We start from the raw sequence: 24,639 nt of genomic DNA, 5'->3' as shown, positions 1-24,639 counted from the left end.
CTAGGCAGCCTCAGACCAGACGTGGATTGTAGGTTTAGGTTTCAGGGGGCCTCTCTAAGATGCCCTCTGTGGTGCTTGGTACATTAAATCCCACACTGTCATCAGTGTGGATTTAATGTGCTGAGCAGTTTGATACCAAACTTCCCAGTCTTCAGTGTTGCCATTATGGTGCTGTGGAGTTAGTGTTTGACAAGCTCCCAGCACCATATACTCTTAGATTGCAGCACTGCACTTACAGGACCCAGGAATGGACCTGGGTACTGTAGGGGCACAGGGCTCCTACCTCTGTGCCCACACCACTGGCATAGGGCACCCAGCTAGAGGGGTGGTGTGAGAAAGTGGCTCTGTATATACTGTTCCTTAATAGGTACAGGGTGTACAGAGTCCACAGACCCCAAGGGTTTAACAGAGGTTAAAGTTAGATATAACCTTACTCTCCAAAGTGGTAGCCTGGTCGAGCAGTAAGGCAGTATCAGAGGACGTGTAAAGCATTTGTTGTACACACTCAGTCAGCAAATAGTTCCACACACTCAATAACTGAACTCTAGGCCAATGGTTTGTGTATAAAAAATATATGCTTGTTTTATTTTAGAACCAACACTTGGAATTAAAATATACTTTCTCGACAGGAGATGTTTCATAAAAATACTTTTGTATATGCAATAGACTTTTTAGTAAACAGTTACAAGTAACTGCAGTAGGCAACTCTATTTCTAAACACAATACATTGAGCTCAATGATAAATTCAAATTATATGCAACAGATTACTTTTTAGATTACTTTTGTAATTCCAGGCTTGGATCCTAGATCCAGTCCTGGGTCAGTTCTCAGAATCAGCTATTGAAAGTCGACTTTGGTACTGTAATGATTTTTAACTAATATTTAGCTATTTCAAAAGTTAGCACTTAGAAAATATTTCAGAGCAAACAATCAATAGTTCCCTATGGAAGGAAATGTAGGTTACAGGTACAGTAGGTTATCGTTACTTTTGTAATCCAGTACTGGGTGTCTAGACTCAGTACTGGAACATTTATCCAAAACAGGTAAGTAATTACGTTTTCAGATGATTTTTGATGAATATTTAGAAATTGCAGAAATCAACACTTAGAAGAAATTTCACAGAAAAACAGTCAATGGTTTCCTATGGAAGAAAAATGAGTTAAAGGTAAGTATAGTTGTGGGTACTTTTCAGAGTCAGTGCTGGGCACCAAGATCCAGCACTGGGAGCTCACCTAAGAGCAGGTGAGTAAATTCGTTTTTGGTACTCGGCTGATTTTTGGTGAATATTTTGAGTTTTGAAAAGTCCACACTTAGAAGAATTTCCAAGAAAAAGCCAGTCAATGTTACCCTATGAGGAAAATGAAGTTAGCGGTTTAAGGGTAAGTACTCGACTGGCAGAGTTAAAGTTCTGGGCATAGACTCAGGGGTCCCCCAGTGTCAGGTAGGTAGTCAGTTCACCCTCAGCGGTTTCAGGACGGCCGGGTGCAGAGAGAGTTAGACCCAATGTTATCCTATGAGGGATAGGGGGGCCTGGGTTAGTGGCTGCGGTCGGGCAAGCCACGCGGCTGTGGGAGCTGGGCTCCTGGTCACTTACTCAGGGCAAGTGGGGAAGTAGGTTAGAGTATAGTTTTCACTGCCAGGGCCACTCGGGCGGCTGGGTGCAGGGTGCTTTTGAGCCGTCGGGCGCTCAATTGATTTCTATGGGAAATCTCCGGTTTGAACAAAGACTGCAGGCTCGGGGACGAGGACTCTTCAGGTGCCACCACCACTTCGAGGGGTAAGTTGGGTAGTTGGAGGATAGGTAGGTACCCCGGGATTGGGCACCGAGGGCCGTGGGGCGCCGGGTGCAGGGGTGCCTTTTGATGTCGGAAATCTTACCCTCTTGTTGATCGCGGTTGGGGTGGCACTCTGTTCTGAGGCTGCAAGCTTCTTCAGGATAGTCGAGGGGGGTCCTTGGGTGCTGGACTCGGGGTCACAGTCGCCATGGGGTCGTCCTCGTGGGTTTAGTTCACTCCGGCACTGGCCAGGCTTGGCGGGTGCAGAGTGGGCTGGGATCGCGGTTCCGGGCTGCTGCCAGGGGTGAAAGGTAGGTTCTGAGTAGAGCCTCTACTCATGGAAGTCCCAGGGGATCAGAGTTAAAAGGTAGCCAGGTCCTCCGGGGTTTCTGAGGTTGCTGGCCACAAGAGATGCCGGGTTTGCAGCAGGAGCAAATCCGAGGTCGACAGGCCGGTAGGGCTGGGGCCAAAGCAGTTGGTGTCTCCCTCTCCTTTGCAGCTGCAGGGCAGGTCTTCTTTTCTTCTCGCTCTTCTTGTAGTTTCGGAATCTGGAATCTAGGGAAGGAAGGTTCAGGGTGCCCCTAAATACTAGATTTAGGGGCGTTACAGGTAGGTGAATGCCAGGGACCAATGGGTCCTTGTCCTGGGGTGGGTACACCCCCTATCCTGCCTCTCTCCTGTGGGAGGGGGGCAGTAGCCTAATCCTGATAGGGTAGGGCCTCCCATCTTCAAGATGGCGAGAGCCCGGAGATGTGCTTCACCTCGCCTCCCCCACCAGAGGGGTGGGGTGGGCAGGCTGGCACATCCCCTGTCCTTGTATGGGGTTTCCGGCCAAGCTTCCCGCCAGAGTGGGGGGTTGCAGTGGCCTGGGGAAACTCCTAGAGGCGGCAGGCCTTTGAAGCTTCCCTTTGCTCATCCTGGGGGAGGAGATCTATCACCTCACCCAGGATGTGCATTGTTGCAGGCCCGGGAGAGCAGGGGCTCTCCCACCCAGGGGTCCAGCAACGTGTCGGCTGTGTGGCAGCCTCAGAGCAGACGTGGATTGTAGGTTAGTTGTAGGAGGGCATCTCTAAGATGCCCTCTGGGGTGCTTGGTACATTAAATCTCACACTGGCATCAGTGTGGGTTTAATGTGCTGAGAAGTTTGATACCAAACTTCCCAGTCTTTAGTGTTGCCATTATGGTGCTGTGGAGCTCGTGTTTGACGAGCTCTCAGCACCATGTAATCTTAAATGGCAGCACTGCACTTACAGTGCCCGGGAATGGACCTGGGTATTGTAGGGGCACAGGGCTCCTGCTCTTGTGCCCACACCATGGGCATAAGGCACCCAGCCAGAGGGGTGACTGACATATGCCTTGGCAGTGTGGGTGTTGGGCATGCCACACAGATGTGTGCCATGTCGACTCTTCATTTTGTCCTGTACCCAGACACTCAGCCTGCAAAGGCAGTGTGTGTGTGTTAAGGGTACAGGGCCCCTAAGGGTGGCACAATGAGTGCTGCAGCCCTTAGGGGTCTTCCCTGGTCACAAGGCCCTGGGTACCTAGGGTACCATTTACTAGGGGCTGACATGTGGCTAGGGTTTGCCAATTTGGAGTTTGTGTGTTTTAAGGAAGGAACATAGGCCCTGGGCACCTGATTGGCAGGAGTCCAGGGTACATTCAGCAATTTAGCAAAAAGTGGGGGCATACCATGCAAGAAAGAGGGCACTTTCTCACAGGTGGCTGATGTATGCCAGTGCAGTGTAGGTAGTGGGCATGGCACACAGGGATGTGTGCCATGTCGACTCTGTTTTGTCTTGTATCCAGACACTCGGCCTGCAAGAGCAGTGTGTGTTAGGGTACAGGGCCTCTAAGGGTGGCACAATGAGTGCTGCAGCCCTTAAAGGCCTTCCCTGGTCACAAGGCCCTGGGTACCGTTTACCAGGGGATGACATGTGGCCAGGGTTTGTCAATTTGGGTTTTGGCTGTTAGGCAGTTTTTAGGGAAGGAACACAGGCCCTGGGCACCTGATTGGCAGGAGCCCAGGGCACAACAAGGCAAAGTGTATCAGCTATTATGCAAAAAAAAAAGGGGGGGGGGGGGGTTACTGCAACAGATGTACCTGGTAGAGACTATTCTAGCCGCAGGTTCCTTCACGGCCCGCCCTTCCTCCCCTAATCTGCGAGGACCCTTGGGTTGGTCTTCGGTACTTGCCTCCCGGTGGGGAGCTGTCTCTCCTGTGAGTGCATCTCTTGTTCTTGACGGGTGGCTCCGTCTGGGGGCGGTTCATTCCTCCCTTGGTTCTTTGGGGGATGGGGTTTTGGTGCGCCGGTGCCCTGCTGCTCTCGCCACTCCAGGTTTGAGGGGGGGGGGGGGCATTGCCTCTATCCTTGTCCTCCCCTCCCTTCCTTCCTTTGCCATCGTCAGGTTTGAGGGTCCTCTGGCCATGTCTTGTCCTTGTGGGTGGTTGCCCTCTAGGTTGGGGTGGCTTGTTGTCCCTGTCTGTCTTGGGACTGGTCCCATTCCTTGCTCAGGATGAGGGGGGTGGGCTTCCTACGTGTGCCATGACTTTTATGCCTGTTCTTCCCTTCGGGACGCAAGGATGGGAGGTTGTCTATGTGCGTGCAGGGTGGCTGCGCAGGTTTCTGCTGCTTGTTCTTCTTCTTTCCCTGCCCTTGGGGTCTGCGGTGTTGTCACTACCCTGGTGGTGGTGTTAGCGTGTCTTTCCAATTTTTCTGCTCTTCGCACACTGTTTCCATGCTCCCACATGTTTTTATCTGGTGGTTCCGCGTTGTGGTGCGGAAAAGTTCTCTGAAGAAAACTGACGTGGGCGTGCCGGGGCGGGTCTTATATGACCTTGCTGACGTCACGTACGCGGACGACACCTGGGCGGAGTCGCGTGGTGTCGCCCCGCCCCCGGCGCGCAAGGATGCTGTGTCAAAAAGTTTCCGGATCCAGTCTCACGCCTGGGGATAATTCTACTTGAAGGAATCTGCGGCTAGAATCGTCTCTATCAGATACATCGTTACCGAAGGTAAGTAACTCGTACGTTGAGCTGACGTGGTTCGAACACTGGTCCCCAGCTCCCACCCCTGAATCACAACCTCTCCCTCTGAAACAGCATATTCTTCTCTCTCCAAGCCTGATCCAAGGGTAAATGGCTGTGAGCTTTAACATGCTTTGCACCATAAATACGTCCGGCCCACTGCCTTTGTATTAACTTTCTTTCCTACTACTCACATCAGCTCGATGGCATCTGATGCAGTATTTCTGGAGCCATGCTTTGCCATAACCCCTTAGGTTTATTGTGTGGGGTGAAATACAGGCTGGCTTCTAGAATGGAAGTGAGGGGGCATACAATCCTCTCTGAGCGGCAGACTTCGGAGCTGGGGAAGCAGGCTCGAGTCTCGGCAGAGACGCTCAAACACCCTGTGATTCTTGGCAAATCACTTCATCTCCCCGTGCCTGAAATTGAAAGTGTCAGTCTCTAATGCAGCTGCTGTTCCTGTAAAGCGCTCTGATACCTTCGTCCTGAGATTGTGCTAGATAAAACTGAAAAAAGGGCTGCGGCCTCAAGCCAGCCCTAAGAGTGAGCAGCCATAAGCTCTGTGGGAGTGTCCCCATGTTAGGGCCTGGAGGGCTGGGCTGTGTCAATAAACCACACTCCTGTCTTAGAGCTCTGGGGTGGGACTGCTCCCTTGACGGGGCATGTTTCATCTGCTAACTCTTTCGGTCTGGCTTGTAAATCCAGAAAGACAGCAATGAACACAGTTGTCGTCCGCATGTTGAATAAACAAATGTGCTTTCCATTCTTTCCAAAACAGGTTAGAAAACATCAAAACAGCATGGGCGGAATAATGCAATGGAGTTGTCAATGTTTTTTTTTTCTTTCAAAAAGACTAACTCTGACAGCAAAATCGGATTTTAAAGCCTCATGGAGCGCTGCACGTCACAAAGCGCTCCTTGTGGATGGTGACCCTGGCACGGGTTTCTAAGAGCTGAATGGGGGGAATTCCTGGCATTGCTTGCGGGTAAGGCACAATACCATGCATGCCACCCTGTCCGTTCGAGTTTGGGTGGAGCTTGGTAAAGGCTGGCAGGGACACCTCCGTGTGTGGGTTCCCGCCTGGGCATCAGCTGGGTCGCTGCTTGCTGGCGTCTCTCTGTGAACAAGGAACTTTGACTTAGTTGAATTAATCTTTGCAAGGATATTCTCGCCTGCTGTGGGCGAGTCCTTCCTTCACAATGCTAGAAGAGTAAAATGGGAGACTTTGAATAAACCATTGCAAGAATGTTTTTGCCCCATTCACCTCTGTTGAGCCAGAGGCACGTTCAGGCGGGGGGACAGCCAACAGAACACTATTTGTGGCTTAAAATTGGGAGTCTCTCGCCTGAAGCGGGTCTATAGGAGCCTCGTGCGGTGCTGGGATTGAACACCCCCTCAGGGGACTGCCTCAAGCTCCAGGACAATCAGCCTCTGCCGTACTGGAGTATGGAATAGAAGCCCCACCCACTCTCCACTTTGTACTGCTTTACAGCATTGTAAAGGGTGCGTGTATTGTTAAACAGCAAAGGAAAGGATAGTGTATTTTGTTGTAACTGCTGACGTAGTTTGATTTGCGTTGGAAGTGGAGGTGTTGCAGCAACGGATAGGTAGTTATGCATCTACTACTTGTGGAACGGGACATGTTTTTCGCCATGATCTGGCTTCTTACAAACTACCCCCAACCCCTAGACCATCTATAGCTCAATAATTCAGAGTAGTTTCTTTGCCCATCTGCTACTAGCTTGCGCTAACCCACTAGGCACTATGTGAGTCGTAACACTGCCCCACACACTGTTTTTCCTGTGGCCATAACTGCTCTCATCTTCCCTTACTTGTAGGGCTCTGGCTGGCCACGTTTCTTTGGATTTAATTTAACTCATTGGTGGGATATGCCTCTGCCCTTCTCTCCCTCTAAGTTGTGAATTAATTTATTTGTCCCTCCTGTTGTATCATTTTTGGACTCGTTGTCATACTTTATTCATTGCCTCTTCTTTTGTCAGTGGCTCAGGTCCTGGCAACTTTACAGCTTTCCTCTGGTAGTTGTTTTAGGAAGATTTTGTTAATCTCTTTCGGTGGCGTTTAATTATACATGTGGCTTGTGGTACTGCACCTTTTCACTGCTTCCTGCACAGTACAACAGTAAATGTTGCTGTACCCACCATAATGTGCTGCATAGCAAAATACTTGTAAGGTCCCAAAGGCGAGACCAATTGCATTGCAAATGCTTGTTCTTCACATATTGATATTTTCCTATAGGTTATGATTGGCCTTGTTGTGACTAACTGGATGTTTAAAATTGGTCTCTTTAAAATAGCACAATTACCTTCTATTTTAGGTTCTTGGTATTGTGGTTGGGGTTCTCCTCCAAGATCATGATGCAAGACAAACTGAGTTCCAACAACTCCCTTACCATCGAATATTCATCATGCTGCTGTTGGAACTGAACGCCCCAGAGCATGTGCTAGAGACAATCAACTTCCAGACCTTGACTGCTTTTTGGTGAGTATTTGTAAATGTTTTTTTTTTTTTTGCTGTGTATATATGTATGTGTGTGTGTATGTATGTATATATATATATAATATATACACCCGCCCCCCCTAGAATTTTCACTCCAGTTTAGGTGTCTTATCTCTGACATTCTCTGACTGTATAGCTGTGCAGCACTGCTGTTGGGTCAAAACTGATTTATTATTTAGAGCAAAGTAAAAGAAAATATTACACCTCAGTAAGGACTTTATTCACCTAATATGCATCTGCCCAGCCTTGGGTCCGCAACACCGTAAATTGCTGAAGATACAGTCCAATGAAAGAGGCATCCGCTCCTGCAGAAGTACCATATTAAAATGCCTTGACTCGAATGCCCCGCAACTTAGTCGCCACTTAACATTTGTAATCAGCTGTAAGAAAGTCTCGACATATTGAAATTGGTCATGGAGTCGCTATAGTGGTCATTGTCTCTTTTAACATTGACAGTACTGTGAAAAAGAAATTAATTTGAATGCAATGTATAAGGAGATGTATCCCCGACTCAATAAATTGATACTATGATTTTTATTATGTATATATTTGTGTGCTTTTAACGGTACAATGAATCTGGTGTTTTAGAATATTGTTTTGGTTTTAATTAACTAAACAAAAATGTTCACATTACTCCTTAAGTGTTAGTGGAGAAAAATGTTAGGCAGTGGAGTGATCCTTCTTAATCCTTTCCTTTGTCAAGGGGAATGTATCGGTAGGTTTAGCGAAGTGGGGCATTGGGGTAGAAATTTTCCTGGGATTGAAATTGAGGGGCAGTTCACCCTATAACTTGAAATCTGAAAGAAACACGTTAGATTCCTTACCTTAGAATATCCCCAGGCGTCGGGCTGGAACCGGAAACATTTTTCGTCAGCAGTACCCCTGAGCATCGCTAGGCGGCGTCTGTGACTCTGCGTTCGGCGTCGTGATCGCCGGGATGACGTCTGAGTACTTAGACGCCGCCCTCGCGCGTTGACGTCGGTTCTTTTTTCCGCGCCAGCAAGCGCAGATCCGGGTAGAGCGTACCCTTAATCATTTTTTGACTAACTTTTTGGACATTTTGTCTATCTTTTTCGAGTCTACTTCGACTCCTGGTGCCGGTAGGGATGCCCGGGTTCAAGCCGTGTGACGTCTGTCACTGACTGATGTCAGTTACCGACCCCCACCATCGGTGTCTCTACTGTCTTGGGGCTGACAAGTCGTGCCCCGAATGCAGGGCCTTGACGTTGAAAGCTAGGCGGGAGCGGTCCTGCAAGCTCCTCGAGATCCGGCAGTCGGCTCCGCGCCGCTTGAGGTCCTGTTTGAGGAGGAAGCCGAAGCACAGGTCGCGGAGCCGCAGTGTTCACCGCTCGTCGGAATCCAAGTCCTCGCACTCAGGTAAGTCGAGGCATGGCAAAAAGAAGTCCAAGTGACATCGCTTTTCTGACTCACCTCGCCGGTCGCGCAACTCGGCCGAGGTTTCGAGTGGCACCACCCGCGCAGCTCCACAGGAGTCTCATCCGGCCCCACACCCTCGGGTCCCTGGACTTCATGCAACTCCGGGCGAGATTCGAGACTTCCTTGTGGCAATGAGGACTCTCTTCCCGCCGTCGAGGCCTGCCAGCACGCCTCCGGGCCCCGCAGGTCCGACTGGGGGTCCTTGCGAGCCGGCGGCTTCGGCCCCGGCGCAGTCGTCGACTTCGGTCCAGACACCGCAGGCCCCTGTGGGATCCAGGTCTGGATCCCGGTCGACGCCAGTTGACCTCACAACTCCTCCGCTGGCGCCAAGCCCCATGGTGTCGCTCCCGGCGCCATCCCTGGTTTCAGTCTGGGCCCGGCGTCAGAGCGGCGCCGTCTCCGGTGTCGATGGGTGAGCCTTTCGCCTATGACCCGGCTCTGTCATTTCTGCCTGATTACCAGGTATCGGATGAAGGGGAGGACTGGGAGGGGTCTGAGGACCCTCTGGCACAGCAGTGCCCGTTAAGTCAGGCTGGGTAAATGAGCTGAGGGAGGCCAGTGGTCTAGACACTTCGCCTGACACTGGTTTCGTCTCTCCTCCTTCCGTGGCTACGGAGGAGGGCGCTACTTATGCTGTGGTGCTGCGAAAGGCAGCCAAGGCCTTGCGCCTGGAGCTTCTTGCAGCGGCCGTGAGGAATAACCTCGTCACTGAGGTGCTTCAACCGCCAGTAAGCTCTTTGGAGCCTCTGCTGCAGTGTAATGAGGCCCTCACCGACGTTCTGATGGGCACTTGGTCCAAGCCCTCCACAGTCTCTCCTGTGGATCGGAACGTGACCCGGCGCCACCGCCCAGCTCCGGGCGACCCCTGCTTTCTGTCTGTATACCCCACCCCTGAGAGTCTGGTTATCCAGGCCTCCACGTTCTAAACCGCCTTCCCGTCCGCACCTCCAGACCGGGAATCCAAAAGGATGGAACAGTTTGGCAAGAAACTGTTTTCCTCAGTCAGTCTTGGGTTGCGGTCTATTAATACCGCATGCCTTTTGGACCGTTACACCCACTCTCTGTGGGATACGATGGCGAATGTGCTGCCCCAGTGTTCAGAGTAGGCCAGGACACAGCTCGCCCAGGCTCTTGCTGAGCGGCGTGATGCAGCACGGTATTCCATTAGATGTGGACTTGACACCACGGACTCGCTGGGCAGAGCGATTGCAACGACGGTGGCGATTCGTCGTCACGCCTGGCTGAGGTCCACAAACTTTTCAGGGGATGTCCAGAACACTCTCATGGACATGCCCTTTGATGGCCGTCGCCTTATTGGCGGCAAAGCAGATAGCGCGATGGAGTACTTTAAGGACTCCAGGGCTACAGCCAAGTCCTTGGGTCTGTCGGCCCAGCGCCAGTAAACTTCTGCTTTTCGCCCCTTTCGTGGCCAAGGAAGGGGCGCCCCGCACGTTCGTCCAGCCACAGGCCACAGAACCAGCCCCAACGCGGACGTGGATTCCGCCGTGGCGGAGCAGGGGGACAGAGCCGGTCAGTCCACATCCGCTCCCGCATCACCTGCCTCAAAGCCCTCCTCGTCCGAGCTTTCAGGCCCATTCCACGCCAGTGGGAGGCAGAGTTCTCCATCACCTGCTCCACTGGCATACCATCACTTCGGACGGGTAAGTGCTGCAAATCGTCCGAAGGGGCTACTCACTCCCCTTCGAGGCGACCCCCCCCCCACCAGCCATGCCACCGCAGTACCACTGCATGTCGGGGATCACTTGCAACTTCTGCAGGAGGAAGTTATGGTCCTTTTCGCCAAGGGGGCCATCGAGCGCGTTCCTGGCCCAGAAGTAGGGTGGGGTTGTTACTCCCACTACTTTCTGGTTCCCAAGAAGGGCAAAGGGGGCCTACGCCCTATCTTGGACCTCAGGCGCGTCAACGCCTTCCTCCGGAGGGAGAATTTCAAGATGCTCATCTTTGCCCCGTTTCTGGCTGCCCTAGACCCTGGAGACTGGATGGTAGCGTTGGACTTGCAGGACGCATATTTCCACATCCCTGTCCTGCCGGCCCACCGGCGTTACCTGCGGTTCACGGTAGGCCACGAGCACTTTGTTTACCGTGCTCCCCTTCGGCCTCACCAGTGCCCCTCGGGTGTTCACGAAAGTGATGGTGGTGGTCGCAGCTCATCTGCGCAGATTAGGGGTTCCAGTCTTCCCCTATCTCGACGACTGGTTGTTGAAGGCGGGCTCGCCCTGAACATTCCTCTCCCACCTCCAGACTACGGCCGACCTCCTGCATTCGCTGGGGTTCTACATCAACGTGCCGAAGTCTCATCTGAGTCCCTCCCAGAAGCTCCTCTTCATCGGAGCTGTTCTGGACTCGGCGCAGTTTCGGGTCTATCCTCCCGAACAGCGGGTTCGGAATATTCAGGCTCCGATTCCGATCTTTCAGCCTTTATCCCGAGTTTCGGTCAGGATGGCCCTACGGCTGCTGGGTTTGATGGCCTCCTGCATCCTGCTGGTACATCACGCCAGGTGTTGGATACGGGCTCTGCAGTGGGACCTGAAGTTCCAGTGGGCTCAACATCAGGGTAACCTGTCCGACCACGTCCTGATCTCGGAGGGCACTGCAAGACAGTTGCAGTGGTGGCTCACGGACTGAGATTGGGTCAGTGGCAGATCCCTCTCCCTACCCCAACCGGAGCATGTAGTGGTGACGGATGCGTCCCTCCTGGGATGTGGGGAGCCACATGGGAGAGGCGGAGATCAGAGGCCTCTGGTTTCCGCCGGCGTCCCGGCTCTATATCAACTTATTGGAGCTGCGGACAATCCAACTTGCACTGAAGGCCTTCCTTTCCTCTGTCCGGGGAAGTGTGGTGCAGGTGTTCACGGACAACACCACCGCCATGTGGTATTGCAACAAACAGGGCGGGGTGGGGTTGTGGACCCTTTGTCAGGAGGCTCTGCGCCTCTGGACATGGCTGGAACATCAGGGCATCACCGCATCACCCTGGTGGTTCAACACCTGTCGGGCTCTCTGAACGCCAGGGCGGATGAACTCAGCCGTCGGTGCATGATGGATCACGAGTGACGTCTGAACTCCGAAGTGGCGCAAGGTCTCTTTCAGCAGTGGGGAGAGCCTTGGCTAGATCTATTCGCCACTGAAGAGAACGTGCAATGTCATCAGTTCTGCGCGTTTGAATTTCCAAGGCAGCACTCGCTCGGAGACGCATTTCGTCGCAAGTGGAGTTGCGGTCTGTTGTACGCCTTTCCGCCTATACCACTTCTGCCCAGAGTGCTGAAGATCAGGCGTGACCGGGCCCAAGTCATCCTTGTGGCTCCGGATTGGGCACGAAGATACTGGTATCCCGAGCTACTCAGTCTGTCAATCGATCCCCCGATTCGACTGCCTCTTCAGGAGGACCTTGTGTCGCAACAGCAGGGGACGGTCCTCCACCCGAACCTGTCCAGCCTCCACCTCCATGCGTGGAGATTGAGCGGCGGCAGTTGATGCCATTTGACTTGCCTCCTGAAGTCTGTTATGTCATTCTGGCAGCCAGGCATCCCTCCACTAAAAAGGTATACGCCTGCAGGTGGAACAGATTTGTGGCATGGTGTGAGAAAGTGGGTTTCTGTTGCAGTAACCCCCCCTTTTTTTGCCTAATAGCTGATGCACTTTTCCTTGTTGTGCCCTGGGCTCCTGCCAATCAGGTGCCCAGGGCCTATGTTCCTTCCGTAAAACACACAAACTCCCAATTGGCAAACCCTGGCCACATGTCAGCCCCTGGTAAATGGTACCCTAGGTACCCAGGGCCTTGTGACCAGGGAAGGCCTCTAAGGGCTGCAGCACTCATTGTGCCACCCTTAGAGGCCCTGTACCCTTACACACACACACTGCCTTTGCAGGCTGAGTGTCTGGGTGCAGGACAAAACAAAGAGTCGACATGGCACACATCTGTGTGCCATGCCCATCACCTACACTGCCAAGGCATATGTCAGCCACCCCTCTGGCTGGGTGCCTTATGCCTATGGTGTGGGCACAGGAGCAGGAGCCCTGTGCCCCTACAGTACCCAGGTCCATTCCTGGGCACTGTAAGTACAGTGCTGCCTTTTACAAGTACATGGTGCTGAGAGCTCGTCAAACACGAACTCCACAGCACCATAATGGCAACACTGAAGACTGGGAAGTTTGGTATCAAACTTCTCAGCACATTAAACCCACACTGATGCCAGTGTGGGATTTAATGTACTAAGCACCCCAGAGGGCATCTTAGAGATGCCCCCTTACAGCTAACCTACAATCCACGTCTGCTCTGAGGCTGCCCAGGCTGCCACACAGCAGACACGTTGCTGGACCCCTGGGTGGGAGAGCCCCTGCTCTCCCGGGCCTGCAACAATGCACATCCTGGGTGAGGTGAGAAATCTCCTCCCCCAGGATGAACAAAGGGAAGCTTCAAAGGCATGCCGCCAGTTGGAGTTTCCCCAGGCCACTGCAACCCCCCACTCTGGCAGGAAGCTTGGCCGGAAACCCCATACAAGGACAGGGGATGTGCCAGCCTGCCCACCCCACCCCTCAGGTGGGGGAGGCGAGGTGAAGCACATCTCCGGGCTCTCGCCATCTTGAAGATGGGAGGCTCTACCCTATCAGGATTAGGCTACTGCCCCCCTCCCACAGGAGAGAGGCAGGATAGGGGGTGTACCCACCCCAGGACAAGGACCCATTGGTCCCTGGCCTTCACCTACCTGTAACGCCCCTAAATCTAGTATTTAGGGGCCCCCTGAACCTTCCTTCCCCAGATCCCAGATTCGAAACTACAAGAAGAGCAAGAAGAACAAAGACCTGCCCTGCAGCTGCTAAAAAGAGGAAGACACCAACTGCTTTGGCCCCAGCCCTACCGGCCTGTCGACCCTCGAACCTGCTCCTGCTCCAGTGCGGCATCTCTTGTGGCCAGCAACCTCAAAAACCCCGGAGGACCTGGCTACCTTTGAACTCTAAAGCCCCTGGGACTCCCATGAGTAGAGGCTCTACTCAGAAACCTATCTCTAACCCCTGGCAGCAGCCCGGAACCGCGAACCCAGCACACTCTGCACCAGCCAAGCCTGGCCAGTGCCGGAGTGAACAAAGACCCTGAGGACGACCCCACGGCGACTGTGACCCCGAGTCCGGCACCCAAGGACCCCCCTCGACATTCCGGAAGAAGTCTGCAGCCTCAGAACAGAGTGCCACCCCAACCGCGATCAACAAGAGGGTAAGATTCCCGACATCAAAAGGCACCCCTGCACCCGGCGCCCTGCGGCCCCCTGTGCCCAATCCCGGGGTACCCACCTAACCTACAACTACCCAACTTACCTCTCGAAGTGGTGGTGGCATCTGAAGCATCCTCGTCCCGAGCTTGCAGCCTTTTTCCAAACCGGAACATTCCCATTGACTTCCATTGAGCGCCCGAAGGCTCAGAAGCACCCTGCACCCAGCCGCCCGAGTGGCCCTGGCAGTGCACTCTCTACACTAAACTACGTCCCCACTTGCCCTGAGTAAGTGACCAGGAGCCCAGCTCCCACAGCCGCGTGGCTTGCCAGACAGCAGCCACCAACCAAGGCCCCCCCTATCCCTCATAGGATAACATTGGGCCTATCTCTCTCTGCACCCGGCCGTCCTGAAACCGCTGAGGGTGAACCAACTGTACCTATCTGACACTGGGGGACCCCTGAGTCTATGCCCGGAATTTCAACTCTGCCAGTCGAGTACTTACCCTTAAACCGCTAACTTCATTTTCCTCATAGGGTAACATTGACTGGCTTTTTCTTGAAAAACCTTCTAAGTGTGAACTTTTCAAAACTGCACATATTCACTAAAAATCAGCCAAGTGACAAAAACGAATTTACTCACCTGCTCTTAGGTGAGCTCCCAGTGCTGGATCTTGGTGCCCAGCCCTGACTCTGAAAAGTGTCCACAACTGTACTTACCTCTAACTCATTTTTCTTCCATAGGAAACCATTGTCTGCTTTTCTGTGAAATTTCTTCTAAGTGTCTATTTTTGCAAAATTGAAATTTTCTTTTAAAATCGTACCATTTCTGCAAACGAAATTACTTACCTGTTTCTGATAAGGACCCCAGTCCTGGGTCTAGGTACCCAGTCCTGGATTACTAAAGTAACGATAAAGTACTCTACCTGCAATTTGAATTTCTTGCCATAGAGATCCATTGAATGTTTTCTTTGAAATATTTTCTAAGTGCTAACTTTTGAAATAGCTAAATATTATTTAAAAATCATTAGTTATTAAGTCGACTTTCATCACTTGATTCTGAGTACTGACCCAGAGCTGGATCTAGGAGCCAGACCTGGAATTTCAAAAGTAATCTGAAAAGTAATTTATTACAAGATAACCTGAATTTACCATTGAGCTCAATGCATTGTTATGTTTAGGAAATAGGATTGTTTATTGCAACCAACTGTGACTGTTTACAAAAATCCATTGCTTATTGCAAAAGTATTTATATTCAATCTCTCATTCTGAGAAAAGTATATTTTTATTCCCTTTGTGGTTCTAAAAATAAAACAAGCATATATTTTATATATATATAAACCATTGGCCTAGAGTTCAGTTATTGAGTGTGTGAAACCATTTGCTGACTGAGTGTGTACAATAAATGCTTTACACTGTCCTCAGGTACTGCCTTACTGCTCGACCAAGCTACCACTTTTGAGAGTAAGGTCATACCTAACTTTGACCTCTATCAGCCTCTGGGGGACTGTGGACTCTGTACACCCTGTACCCATTAGGGAACAGTAGATACAGAGCCACTTTCTCACACATGGTGCACAGCAAAGGCTGTGAATCCCCTTTCCGCCCCGCTTTCTGAGGTTCTCCTCTTCTTTCCCTGGCCAAGCAGGGCTCTGCTCTGGGCATCTTCAAGGGATATCTTTCAGCTGTTTCAGCCATCTTGAGGCTTCCTGCTCAGCCTTCTCATTTCAAGTCCCTTGTTGTGATTGATTCTTGAAAGGCATTGCTCACATGTTTCCTCCTGTTCCCTTTGTAATGCGTCAGTGGGACTTGAATCTAGTGTTAACCTATCTGATGTGCGCTCCCTTTGAGCCACTTCATAACTGTCCTCTTCGTCTTCTGACTCTCAAGACTGCTTTCCTGTTTGCCATCAGCTCTGCCAGGAGAGTGAATGAACTCCAGGCTCTTTCTTCTAAACCTCCTTTCCTCTCAGTCCATCAGGACAAGGTTGTTCTGAGGTCTCGCCCTTTGTTTCTTACTAAGGTGGTTACTGCCTTTCACATCGGGCAGTCCGTTGCCTTACTTTCCGCATCCCTAGAAAGAGGAAGAGAGACTCCACCGTCTGGACCCAAAACGTGCACTCTCCTTTTATCTGGATCGCACAAAACGGTTCCGAGTGGACGACCAACTCTTCGTTGGCTACGTGGGCGATTAGAAGGGGCGGACAGTGGACAAGCGAACCATCTCTCGGTGGGACATTTTGTGCATTAAGGTCTGTTATTCCTTGGGTAAGAAGGATCCTCCTGTGGGGCTGAGGGCCCATTCCACTCGGGCCACAGCGGCTACTACTGCCTTGGGACGGGGAGTCTCTCTGCAGGACTTTTGTCAGGCAGCTACGTGGGCCTCGCTGCCCACGTTTGCCAAGCATTACTGCCTGGACAGCCAAGTCCGGTGAAACGGTTTCTTTGGCCGTTCCGTTCTCCAGGACTCCCTGGTGTGATCTTGGTTCGCAGACTCACCACCGGGGTTGGTATTGCTGGGGTATCTATTCTAAGGTAAGGAATCTATCACTAACGTGTTTCTTTCAGTTGCACAAGTTACTTGCCTTCGGTAACAATATATCTGTAAGAAACATTAGATTCGTTACCGCCCCACCCATCCTTCCTGTTCTGCGAACTGATATCTAGGGTTAAGGAAATCCCTTTCAGGGCCCTAGTTTCATGGCACCAGTGTCGGTTTCTTGCATGGCTCTGCGTTCCTGGCGCGGAAAGCTATGTACAGAACTGATGTCGGCGCGCAAGGGCGGCGTCTAAGTACTCCGACTATGTCATCCCGGCGATGCTGACGACGGACGCGGAGCTGCAGACGACGCCTACCAACGCGCAGGGATATTGCTGACGAGAGAATTTTCCGGATCTAGCCTGACGCCTGGGGATATTCTAAGGTAAGGAATCTAACTAATGTTTCTTACAGATATATCGTTACCGAAGGAAAGTAACTTGTTCATTGAGGGGTCTTCAATTTGCATTCAGATTGCAGAGGGGTTTGTAGTTGCAGTGGGTGTTTACATCTCATTAAATACCTGTATCTATTAGAAACCTCTAGCCGTATATTCCTTTCCTTAAAATTATCCCCACGTGTAGGAAAAGCCACTTTTTGACATGGTAACCCCACTGTTCGAGGCATATGAGCTGCAGATTACACACGTGCATAGATCGCCATCTGGTGTTGGGCCCGGATGTTTGCAGTTGTTTTTCCTTTTGGAAAGTCTTTGGAAGTCATGAGGTCGGTGACTCCTCCTTTGGATCGTATTGCGCATGGGCTTCGGCTCCATCCTCAGATTTTTTTTTTTTCCGCCATCGGGCTCGGATGTGATCTTCGCGCTCCGGTTCCGAACAGCTTCCAGTTAGACGATCGAGCAATCCTCACCCCAACTCGCGGTATTGTTTTCGATCACGGTCTCCCCACTCGACTCGCCTCTCATCGGCAAGAACCTTCGATTCCGGTCGTCTACGACGGCCTTCGGGCCTACCCAAGCTCCGGTCCTGGCTAATGGAAAGGACTCCGTTCAAGAAGTGCCCTCGATGTGGGTCCAAGTTCCCCCACACCAATCTCCACGAAGTATGCAATCTCTGCCTCTCCCCTGAACATGAGGCTCGAGATTGTCTGGGGTGTAAGTCCTTCCGGTCCAAGAAAACCATTAGAGACCGAAGGGCCAGAAGAACCATGGCACACTAGTCAACGGCGATTCCGTACGACATCTTCGGGGAAGGCGTCGACGCTCCAGAAGAACACCACACGGACGAGGGACTCGTCAGCGCCTCTGAAGCCGATGATTTAGATGTGGAGGACATCAATCCAGGACAGAGGGTCGTGAGTACTAATCTACCCACACTCTCACCGGCACCGAAAAAGGCTTCGGTCACGCCTTGCCTCCGGGCCGAAGCAACACCAAAGACACTGCTTCCCACACCGCACGGCCCGGTAAAGAAGCCGATTAAGCTTTCCGGTGGCTCGGGCTCGAGCCAGCCCATCGTCGGTGCCGATAAACACTCCTCGACACCGAAAAAGAAAATGGCCTCCGCTTCGACACCGAGCCCCGCACCGAAACACTCGGTGTCAAGAACCAGCTCCAGCTCCTCGGTGCCGACGCCATCTTTGGCACCGACAAAAGCACACAAGGCCACTGACACTTCGAAGCCGAAATCCATCTCGGTGCCGACCAAACAATCAGACTTTTCCAAGCATAGTTCCAAACAACGAACCAGCGCGGATAAAGCCAAAAAACCAACGGCCCGACTCCTTCGGCGCCGACGGACCAACCAACATCACCAGAACTCTTTACACCGGATCCATTACAAAAAACACTAACTAAGGATCCTAAAACCGGACATTTGATGCTCTCCATCAGAAAGAGACAGCTGGAAAAACCTGCTCCGCCTCCACCTCCAAAGAGGAAGGACTCTGCTACCTCTCCTTTCAGAATACCTTCCCCACCTCCACCGCCCCCTCCACCTTCCCCTCCTCCACCATCTCCGTCACCAACTCATCATTCCCCATCACCCTCTCCGGATAATGATGATCAGGGGGACCCATATGATGACATAGGAGACGTTCCCAAGATTTACCTACAGGGGACCCCACTCCCACAGGCTCCCCAGACCCATGGGACGATTATAATATCCCTGACATCCCTAACGTCCCACAGGATGATCTCTACCCTTCCAGACCTTCCCCACCAGAAGACTCACTGGGGTTCAACCATCTACTACAAAGGGCAGCACACTATCACGGGGTAGATCTCCATACCGACCCCGTGGAGGAGGATTTCCTCCTCGATACGTTTGACACCACACATAGGACTACCTCCATATTGCCTATGCTCAAGGGAGTTATAAAACATGCGCCAGAGGTCTTTACAGACCCAGTTAGAGCCAGGGTCATTAACCCGCGCATTGAAAATAAATATAAATCAGTCCCTACAGATCCCTCCTACAACAGAGGGCCAGCACCACTAGATTCTCTGGTAGTGTCCACAGCACGTAAAAGGGCCCACTCCGAAGCGTCAGGCGAAGCACCACCACCTGACCAAGAGTCTAAATTCTTGGACGCATCAGGCAAGCGTACTGCATCCCAAGTTGCCAACATATGGCGTATCGCTAATACACAAGCGCTACTAGCCAGGTATGACAGGGCCCATTATGACGAATTAGAAGCCATAATGCAACCATCTCCCTGATAAATACAAACCTAGGGCCAACGAGCTAATTCAGGAGGGCAAAACCATTACTAATACCTCCATACGTTGTGCCCTAGATGCAGCAGACACAGCCTCCAGGGCCATCAATACTAGTGTCCTCCTCCGTCGCCATGCCTGGTTAACGATCTCAGGTTTTAAACCGGAGGTACAGGCCTCCATCCTCAACCATCCCTTTGACCAGGAACATCTGTTTGGCCCAAAAGTGGATGAGGCCCTAGAAAAGATGAAAAAGGACACAGACACGGCACAATCCATGGGAGCTTTACAATCACACCCTCCCAGGCGCTCCTTTCGCCGCTCTTCCTTTCGGAGCACATCCAGAGGCTATTCCTCCGACACCGCTTCCACTTCATATAAGGCCCCTACCCAGTCCACCTTTACAAGGGGCTACCAAAGAAGCGGCTACAGGGGTAATAATAACAAAGGCAGAGGCAAAACAAACACCGCCCGCTCTGCCACCGCACCTACCCAATGACTTCCCTCCACTCCCCCCAGACCATCCCACTCCGGTCGGGGGCAGACTCCAAAATTTCCTCCCTGTCTGGGCTACCATCCCCTCAGACAAATGGGTAACACAAATAATTCGGTCAGGCTACTGCCTAGAACTAATATCTACCCCCCCCCCCCCCCCAACATTCCACCCAGACAATGCCCAATGACACAAGAACATCTAACACTACTAAAGCAGGAGGTAATCTCCCTCCTACAGAAAAGGGCGATAGAACACGTTCCTACCAACCAACGAAATATGGGGGTTTACTCCCTATATTTTCTCATACCAAAAAGGGACGAGACTCTGCGGCCCATCCTAGACCTCATGTCCCTGAACAAATTCATACACACAGAACATTTTCACATGGTAACGTTTCAGCAGGTACTTGCACTGCTTTCCCAAAACGACTTCCTGACCACTTTAGACCTAAAAGACGCTTATGTCCACATCCCAGTGCACAACGCTCACAGGAAGTTCCTCAGATTTGTAGTGGACGGCCAACACTACCAATTCAAAGTACTCCTGTTCGGAGTCACAACAGCACCACAAGTATTCACCAAGTGCCTAGCAGTAGTTGCAGCACACCTCAGGAGACAACACATCCATGTCTTCCCATATCTAGACGACTGGCTAATAAAAGCCAGTTCATACAGCCAGTGTGTACAACACACGCATGCCACTATCCAGCTACTTCACCAACTGGGCTTCACAGTAAACCACGCAAAGTCCAATCTACAACCATCCCACATAAAACAATACCTCGGTGCCGCCATAGACACCTCAAAAGCGCTAGCCTACCCCAATTCTGCCAGGATTACAAGCATTCAGGCTCTGCACGCAAAATTCATGGCAAATAACTCCCTTCCAGCTCGAGTGTTTATGCAACTAATAGGGATGATGGCCTCTTGCATCTTCATAGTACCTCACGCAAGACTCCAGATGCGTCCTCTCCAAGCGTGCTTAGCGCGCCAATGGAACCAGGCCCATGCTCAATTAACAGATCTGGTGTTGGTAGACGGTCGCACCCATCGCTCTCTGCAGTGGTGGACCACCACAAACCTTTCCAAAGGTCGACCGTTCCTGGACCCGGTTCCCCAGAGAGTACTAACAGACGCATCGCTCTCCGGCTGGGGAGCTCATCTATCACATCTCACCGTGCAGGGCACATGGACACCTCAACAAAAGTTACTCCATATCAACCATCTGGAGTTACTAGCAATCTTCTTAGCCCTAAAATCTTTTCAAACACAGATTTCAGGCAAGGCAGTCCTAATCCGCACAGACAACATGACAGCCATGTACTATATTCAAAAACAAGGCGGCACACACAATCCACAGCTCTCTCAGCTAGCACAGAGCATATGGAGATGGGCCATACCCCAGAAAATCTTTCTCCTAGCTCAGCATGTCCCAGGAGTCCGAAACACTATGGCAGATCTGCTCAGCAGACAAACACAAAAAATCCACGAGTGGGAACTCCACCCACAAATTCTACACCCGTACTTTTAGATGTGGGGGCATCCACACAGAGACCTCTTCGCCACCCACGAAAACACCGAATGCCCAAGCTTCGCCGCCAGATATCCACACCCATTGTCCAAAGGAAATGCGATATGGATGAACTGGTCAGGCAGATTTGCGTACGCTTTTCCGCCTCTCCCACTCATTCCACTAGTGGTGCGCAAACTACAGCAACACTCCCTCACACTAATCCTAGTAGCTCCAACTTGGGCCAGACAACCGTGGTACACCACACTGCTGGAACTATCTGTAGTACCGCACCAAAAATTACGCCTCTCTCCACACCTCTTAACCCAGAACCTTGGAGAGATCAGACACCCGGCCCCAGCTCAGCTCAACCTTGCGATCTGGCTCCTGAAATCCTAGAATTCGGTTATCTAAATCTTCCCCCTGACTGTATGAAAGTCATCAGGGAAGCTAGGCAACCCACCACTAGAGCGGAAACGTTTTGTTGTCTATTGTCACAACAACACCATCAATCCCCTAGACGTCTCCATTCAACACATCATAGGCTACTTACTCCACCTACAAAGGTGTAATCTAGCCTATACGACAATTCGCCTGCACCTCGCAGCCATAGCAGCTTACCTACAAAACAGGCAACATCTATCACTCTTTAGAGTACCTGCCATTAAAGCCTTCATGGAAGGCCTTAAAAGAATAATTCCCCCCCCAGAGTGCCACCCTCGCCTGTGTGGAACCTAAATATCGTTCTCACCAGACTAATGGGGCCTCCCTTCGAACCACTGCACAAATGTGAACTCCAATTTCTAACGTGGAAAACCGCTTTTCTCGTAGCCATCACTTCCCTCCGAAGGGTCAGTGAGATGCAAGCATAATTCAAGAACCTTTTCTACAAATGCACCATAACAAAGTTGTTCTCCGTACCAACCCAAAATTCCTCCCTAAAGTCATTTCTCCCTTTCACCAAACCAATCTGTAGAACTACCAGTATTCTTCTCGCAACCACAGACCGTTGCAGAAAGAGCTCTCCACACACTAGATGTCAAACAAGCCTTACTCTACTACATCGAGAGAACACAACCTTTCTGGAAGACCAAACTGTTTGTCTCTTTCTCTCCACCACTCAAGGGCAACCACATCTCCATCGGTAGGTGGATTGTCAAATGCATTCAGAATCTGAAAGAAACACGTTAGTTAGATTCCTCACCTTAGAATATCCCCAGGCGTCAGACTGGATCCGGAAGATTTTTCGTCAGCAATACCCCTTGCGCGTCGCTAGGCGTCGTCTGCGGCACCGCGTCAGTCGTCGGCGTCGTGCGCCGGAATGACGTCGTCGGAGTACTTAGACGCCGCCCTCGCGTGCTGACGTCAGTTCTTCTTTTTTCCGCGCCAGTAAGCGCAGATCCGGGAGAGCTACCCCTTTTAGTCTTTTTTGACTAACTTTTTTGATCCTTTTTGATCTTGTCTCGACTCCGGTGCCGGTAGGATGCCTGGTTTTAAAGCCTGTGCTGACTGCAACCGCTTGATGTCGGTTACGGACCATCACCGCCAGTGCCTTTACTGCTTGGGCCTCGACCACGACGCGGAGTCGTGTTCGGACTGCAAGGCCCTGACCTCAAAGGCTAGACGTGAGCGGTTCTGTAAGCTTCTCGAGCTTCGCCACTCGGCTCCGCGGCCGATCCTTGGACCTCCTCCTGGACCGGGATCGAGAGGGGCGCGGAGCCGCAGCCGACGTCCTCATCGGTCGTCTGGCTCCAAGTCTTCTGGTAAGTCGAAGCACTCCAAGAAGTCCAAGAGGCGACACCGCTCTTCGGACTCCCCTCGCCGGTCGCGCGACTCGGCCGAGGGTCAGGGTAGTTCCACCCCCGCGGCTCCAGCAGAGCCGCAGGCGCCGCGCAAGTCCCCATACCCGCCGGTCCCTGGGACTGACGCGATGCCGGCGGAGGTCAGTGCCTTCCTCTCGGCCATGAGGAACCTGGCTCTGCCGTCGACGCCCGCTGGTGCGCCTTCGGGCCCCGCGGACCCGACTGGGCAACCTTGCCTGCCGGCGGCTCCGGCCCTGTCGACGGCTCCGGCCTCGACGCCGCAAGTGCCCGAGGGACCCGTTCCCGAGTCCCCGCCGACGCCGGTTGTGAGAAAGTGGCTCTGTATATACTGTTCCCTAATAGGTACAGGGTGTACAGAGTCCACAGTCCCCCAGAGGCTGATAGAGGTCAAAGTTAGGTATGACCTTACTCTCAAAAGTGGTAGCTTGGTCGAGCAGTAAGGCAGTACCAGAGGACAGTGTAAAGCATTTATTGTACACACTCAGTCAGCAAATGGTTTCACACACTCAATAACTGAACTCTAGGCCAATGGTTTGTATATATAAAATATATGCTTGTTTTATTTTTAGAACCACAAAGGGGGTAAAAATATACTTTCTCAGAATGAGAGGTTGAATATAAATACTTTTGTTTCAAGCAATAAATTTGTGTAAACAGTCACAGTTGGTTGCAATAAACAATCCTATTTCCTAAACATAACAATGCATTGAGCTCAATGGTAAATTCAGGTTATTTGTAATAAATTACTTTTCAGATTACTTTTGGAATTCCAGGTCTGGATCCTAGAACCAGCCTGGGGTCAGTATTCAGAATCAAGTGATGAAAGTCGACTTAATAACTGTAATGATTTTTAAATAATATTTAGCTATTTCAAAAGTTAGCACTTAGAAAATATTTCACAGAAAACATTCAATGGATCTCTATGGCAAGAAATTCAAATTGCAGGTAGAGTACTTTATCGTTACTTTAGTAATCCAGGACTGGGTGCCTAGACCCAGGACTGGGGTCCTTATCAAAAACAGGTAAGTAATTTTGTTTGCAGAAATGGTACGATTTTAAAAGAATATTTCAAATTTGCAAAAATAGACACTTAGAAGAAATTTCACAGAAAAGCAGACAATGGTTTCCTATGGGAGAAAAATGAGTTAGAGGTAAGTATAGTTGTGAGTACTTTTCAGGGTCAGGGCTGGGCACCAAGATCCAGCACTGGGAGCTCACCCAGGAACAGGTGAGTAAATTCGTTTTTGTCACTTGGCTGATTTTTGGTGAATTTTTACAGTTTTGAAAAGTTCACACTTAGAAGATTTTTGAAGAAAAAGCCAGTCAATGTTACCCTATGAGGAAAATGAAGTTAGCGGTTTAAGGGTAAGTACTCGACTGGCAGAGTTGAAATTCCGGGCATAGACTCAGGGGTCCCCCAGTGTCAGGTAGGTACAGTTGGTTCACCCTCAGCGGTTTCAGGACGGCCGGGTGCAGAGTGAGTTAGGCCCAATGTTATCCTATGAGGGATAGGGGGGCCTTAGTTGGTGGCTGCTGTCTGGCAAGCCACGCGTCTGTGGGAGCTGGGCTCCTGGTCACTTACTCAGGGCAAGTGGGGAAGTAAGTTAGTGTAGA

General features: G+C 51.3%; 1 protein-coding gene across 10 annotated transcripts in view; it reads left to right on the top strand.

The window, feature by feature from the left end:
- The window catches only part of CNOT1 (CCR4-NOT transcription complex subunit 1), a 1,579,387-nt gene that overhangs the window by 1,262,786 nt on the left and 291,962 nt on the right, over nucleotides 1-24,639 (top strand). For all 10 annotated transcript variants that reach the window (XM_085638198.1, XM_085638193.1, XM_085638201.1 and 7 more), the window contains one exon: nucleotides 7,136-7,299. In XM_085638198.1, the coding sequence (XP_085494324.1) occupies nucleotides 7,136-7,299 (164 nt within the window). The remainder of the gene's footprint in view (nucleotides 1-7,135; nucleotides 7,300-24,639) is intronic.

Source organism: Triturus cristatus, chromosome 12, assembly GCF_964204655.1.
Source record: "Triturus cristatus chromosome 12, aTriCri1.1, whole genome shotgun sequence".
NCBI lineage: Eukaryota > Metazoa > Chordata > Amphibia > Caudata > Salamandridae > Triturus > Triturus cristatus.
Note: the sequence above shows the minus strand (reverse complement) of the source record. Positions and strands in the feature narration are given on the sequence as shown.